This window comes from Montipora capricornis, chromosome 10 (assembly GCF_036669925.1).
Source record: "Montipora capricornis isolate CH-2021 chromosome 10, ASM3666992v2, whole genome shotgun sequence".
Classification (NCBI taxonomy): domain Eukaryota; kingdom Metazoa; phylum Cnidaria; class Anthozoa; order Scleractinia; family Acroporidae; genus Montipora; species Montipora capricornis.
Window position 1 is genome coordinate 62,823,634 of NC_090892.1, and position 5,000 is coordinate 62,828,633.

General features: G+C 37.5%; 1 protein-coding gene across 1 annotated transcript in view; it reads left to right on the top strand.

Annotated features, from left to right (window-relative positions):
- LOC138021152 (uncharacterized) overlaps nt 1-5,000 on the top strand; it is a 31,377-nt gene that overhangs the window by 10,278 nt on the left and 16,099 nt on the right. The window contains exons 2-3 of the mRNA XM_068868015.1: nt 1,344-1,994; nt 2,717-2,803. Coding sequence (XP_068724116.1) covers nt 1,344-1,994; nt 2,717-2,803 — 738 coding nt within the window. The remainder of the gene's footprint in view (nt 1-1,343; nt 1,995-2,716; nt 2,804-5,000) is intronic.

A 5,000-nucleotide genomic window follows, 5' to 3' on the forward strand; every position in this document is an offset into this window, starting at 1 on the left:
CAAAAATGAAACAACTTTCAGCATCTTCTTGGATTGGTCGAAGGCATTTGATACGACTAGTCTATTAATCATGAAATATTGAATCAGAAATTGCAACACTATGGTATTTGGAACGCTGCTTTGACGTGAAATCATAAAAATTAATCTTATCCTAAGGACCGGTTCCAATTTGTTCAGTGTAGGTCCTGTTGATCTTATTTTAGAAAAATTTTACAGTATGTGGCATATTCCACAAGGTTTAATCCTTGGACCTATTTTGTTTATTTTGTTTGTTCAAAATCTTCCCAATGTCTCTAGTCTGACTATCTAGATATTTTTTGTTCTCATAAAGATCGCAACTACCTTTAGTTATTTCCATTGTTAACCACATTCTTGAAAAAATTCTTTCTTGGCTTAATTAAAGTATATAAGTTAGTTATCCTTGAATTTGACCAAAACAAACTTCATAACTTTTCACTCAAGGCAAAAGAAAGTTACCGTTACTCTAATTCTGGATAATACTGTGATCGAGTAAGTTGTGGAGACTTAAATTTTAATTGTTAGGTGTCATCAGTGACCAGCACCTTTCTTGGAAATCACAGATTAATTTTGTGTCAAAAAGGATCTTGTAGTCTGTAGGAATTGTTGCCAAAGCTCGCATTTATCTACAATGTGCAGGTATCATCGAAAATGTTACTGTCCTTATACATTACTCTGTAGTATATCCTTACTTACAGTGTCACATATTGCAGTGTTGCCTGATCTTCCACCTACTGCTCCAAACTGTATTTGCCTTCTGCACTGCAGAAGTATATTGTGCTGCTTATAACAAAAGCATCTTATCTAACAAATACCACCCCCATATTTTGCCAACTTAAACTCCTTGATATTTATAGCGTTAAAATTCCTTTTCAGTCACTACTTCCATGTCATCATAATTGTCTGCCCAATAGTGTTCGCAGTCTCTTTTCATGTAGTCATCAGGTTCTCCAATAAAAAACTTGATTTGCTTCTCGGTACAGGTCCCATTTTTGTAGAACGAATATGAAGCAGTTCAGCATCCTTTCTAAGGACCAGTTATCTGGAGATCATTGCCTGTTTCACTAATTACATGTAGCTTACCATCTATTTTTGTTTTTAAAAGAAAACTGAAGGATTAGGTTGTTGAAAGCCTATTATTAGATTTTGTGTTGTATTTGCTCACTCTGTACTTTACCATATACTGTATATTATGTAATTATCCAAGGAAGCCTGTTTAATATAACCTCCAAGCTTCACTGGACTTCCCTTTCACACCAATCTTTATTTAATCAACAATTTTTCATCAGTGCTGTGTAAGTTATCTTTTACATATCTTGTTTCAGGTGCTGTTGTGGCAGTTATTCCCAGTGATGGACAAACCAAGTACACACTGCTATGTTGCCTTCTGGTCAGGCTAGGGTCACAAGTGTTAAGGGACATGTTTGACAGAATAATTCATCCACAAGACCTTTGCAGTACCTTGAAACGTGAGCCAGTGCACTCTAAGCTTCAGTCTCTTAAAAAAGAAGGAATCCTTAATCCAGTGCAGTGGAGTAAATTGTATCCAGTTAAATCCTCTTCAGTTTCATCCACTGGCTTTGACAATTCTCTCTTGATTGTGCTTTTGAGGACAATCTGTAACCTGAGTCCTCCAGCCACTGGCTGGGATTTACTTCCCCATTCCTCTGACAACAGCTGTGAGTCTCACGTTGTACGTTTGAAGTATTTTGTGGATGCAGTATTGGCCCATGCCGAAGAGGCCTCTGTTAGTGATGCATTTTTTCAGAAATACAAAGATCAGATCCAGAAAACGCTGGTACGATTGGGTGGAGCTAAATATGAAGATGCCATTTGTGAAATAGAGAAACAAGAAATGGATACACTAGATGAGGAACATTTCAAAGAACTTCTGAAGCAGTGGAAAGAGGGTGACAACAGAATTACAGACAAACTAAATGAGTGGGAGTGTAAAATGAAGACTTCTACAGATGCAGGTGGGTTTTTGGGAGTGAAAACGTACTAGGCTGATGTTACAACAGCATTTTGAACGATATGTGTCTTCTGTTGAAAAAGAAATAAACTACTAAAAGCAATAATTTTCTTAGTTGCCTTAGTTGCTGATTACCATCAATTACCAGCTGCATGGCATAGTGTAGGTTGGGTGCCTGAAATGTCTAGTGGCAGGCAGCTTCTAGAAGGAAAGGGCTCTCATGCCTGGGAAACCCTGGCAGCCCATGTGCAAGGGGAAGGGAATGCATGAGTAGCCAATAAATTAACACTGTTTTAACAGGACATCAGTGAAATGAGGCAGCCAGGAGGGTGGAAGAACACTGATAAACATTTCCCAAAATGCTAATGAATCCTTTTTAAAATACAATGAATTACAATGTGTTTCAATCATGCATATTGGTTTCAATTAACCTCACAAGATCTAGGGTTATGTGTCTATTAATAATCACTGCTGACCATCCAGGATAGACAACTGCTCCTTGTTGTTAAGTCTAATTTGACTGCTTTACAATAAACAGGGCTTCTGATAGGGTGCGAAAAAATTGGGAAATTATGCACTACTTTCAAGTCTAATTATGCACCATTTATGTGGGAATATTTTCGAATATTAATAGATTACTCTTTGTATTCGATAGTGCAAATTAAATTCTTGCTGTTGCTTTTTTTATTAACCTAACAACAGACCGTGTTGATTATTTTACAATAGATTATGTGCAGCCAGAAGCAAGCTGTGCTGATGTTGTTTCAGCAGCAGCAGCTACAGGAAGCAGCACACACACTCACCATGAACAAGGTAACTACTTCATACAGATCACTGAAAGATTTCTTGAAATTAGTTAAGTGGAAAGTGGATTTTTTGTGATAAAACTAATCAAGAGAGGATTAGTGTCCACAATAATCAAACTGGAGTTGACCAGATGCAGCTGAAAAATCTGTTTTGTTCAAATCTTATCCAGATATAGCCTGTAATTATTGTTACAGTTGCGTTGCTATTTTTGCGTGACATCATTTGATTTCTTTGGGTTTTTTGTTTGCGGTGAAAGGGGGTGTTGTGTTTCAGTTTTTCGCACGCCCTTATTAGTCGTTGCCGGCACGTGGAATTGTGTGTAAGTTGTTTTTGGTTTTGTTCTTTTTAAGCCATCGGCGTAGTGGAATTGATATGTGAGTGATCCTTTTCTTTGGTTTATCTTTATGTTAGTTTCATGACACTCGTAGGATTGCTGCTGATTACTGTAAATCGCCAACTGTGTGTACTGTAGGTAATGGGTGCCAGAAATGTCTAGCAGCAAAGAGCTTCTAGAAAGAAAAGGCTCTCATGGCTGGGAACCCCGGGAATCTAGCAAAATGCGATAAACCCCCACACACCAGGGGTAGAGAGTGAGCAGCAATCACACCGATAAAATCAGTGGGGAGAGAGAGGGAGGGGCGGGTGGGGGAACACCAATAAAGAAATCCCAAGATGCCATTGAAACTACCCAAATGGCTTTGAATAACAAAACAATATATTTCGATTCGTCATGCTCACTGGTTTCAAAAGTTCATTAGATCCTGTGGCTTGTGTCTATTATTTTGTAATCACTGCTGACCACAGAGGGTGGAAAATTACATGTACTCCTTGTTGTTAAGTCTAATTATTTTGACAGCTTTACAATAGAAACAGTTTAAATAATCAGATTAACTTTAAGCTGAAAGTCTTAAAGAGACTAAAGCCCGGTTTACAATACACAAAATTTTTGGCACCACTCGTGTAAAATTGGCACGGGTGCCTAAAAAGAGCTCAGCAAACTTTGCTTACACTACACCATTTTTACCGTATTTTTGGGCCTGGGGAGGGCCCGGGAAACTTCTCTTGTAGACATGCGCAGTTCAATTATAATCAAGAACGTCTGCGTCTGGTAGAGAATGAGAAGCCATCTTGAAATAAACGCAAAAAAAAAACGCTAGCCTATATCAATTAAGGCTCAAATTTGGCCCTTTAAAGTGTTTACACTACTTGTTCTATCTGAACCGTGCCTATTTTTTCAGCACCCGTGCTCGGCCTACCTCGCCGAAGGTCCCAGCACGGGTAACAATAATTTTTGGTTCAGCGTGAATGAAATTTGGTACTGACAGGTTGTTTACAAGGCAAATTTTATCCGAGTCGAACTTTTTTTTTTTTGGGACTTGTGCCAATCTCACCCAAGCCGTGCCAAAATTTTCTGTAGTGTAAACCGGGTTTAAAGCACCCAATCACTGTATGATTTCCCACTTAAATTGTTTGCAAGAAGGCACTTACTTAACCAGGTAATTAGGAACACTTTCAATGTCTACCACCATTTCATGCTCACTGTGATTTTACACCTGTGAGATGTGATAATCGATAAGACAATACACTTATTCTGATTCAACTTCCAGAAAATCCTTTTCTCACTATTGAAATAACATCTGATTTACAAACTGGTGCATGAATGATCGGATTTTGCCAAAATTAATGATCAAATCTGTGAGATGTATGTAATATTTTTGCCAATAATGACTCTTTTTTACTCCCAAAAAAATTTCAACAACCTAGCGGCAACAGTGTATGTGTCGTATTTTAATGGCTCTGACTGCAAGGAAATACTTTCAAGGTTTTACGTCTGCAAATATCACTTTTCCTTTGTCTTGATCAGAAAAACAATTCCAATAAATTTATCAAGCAAGAGCACGCTTGGGTTATTATATAAAAGGTTTTTGTGCATGGCCTACATTTGCAACATACTATCTTGGGATGTTTTTTGTGCTGTTTAAGTTTGGTATTTACTATATTTCTCTGATAAACAATAAGGAAAACCTTGTACTATTGATATGAAATGATTTTCTCTCCAACTTTCAATATACCAACCTACCCACTGTTTCAGTTTATAATTACAGGTATTATTGTCAATGAAAGTCCTAGTTATTTGTCCTATTTTAATACTGATCTACTGACTTGGTTTGCTTTCTGATGTGTGTTGTCTTTGATTTTCAGC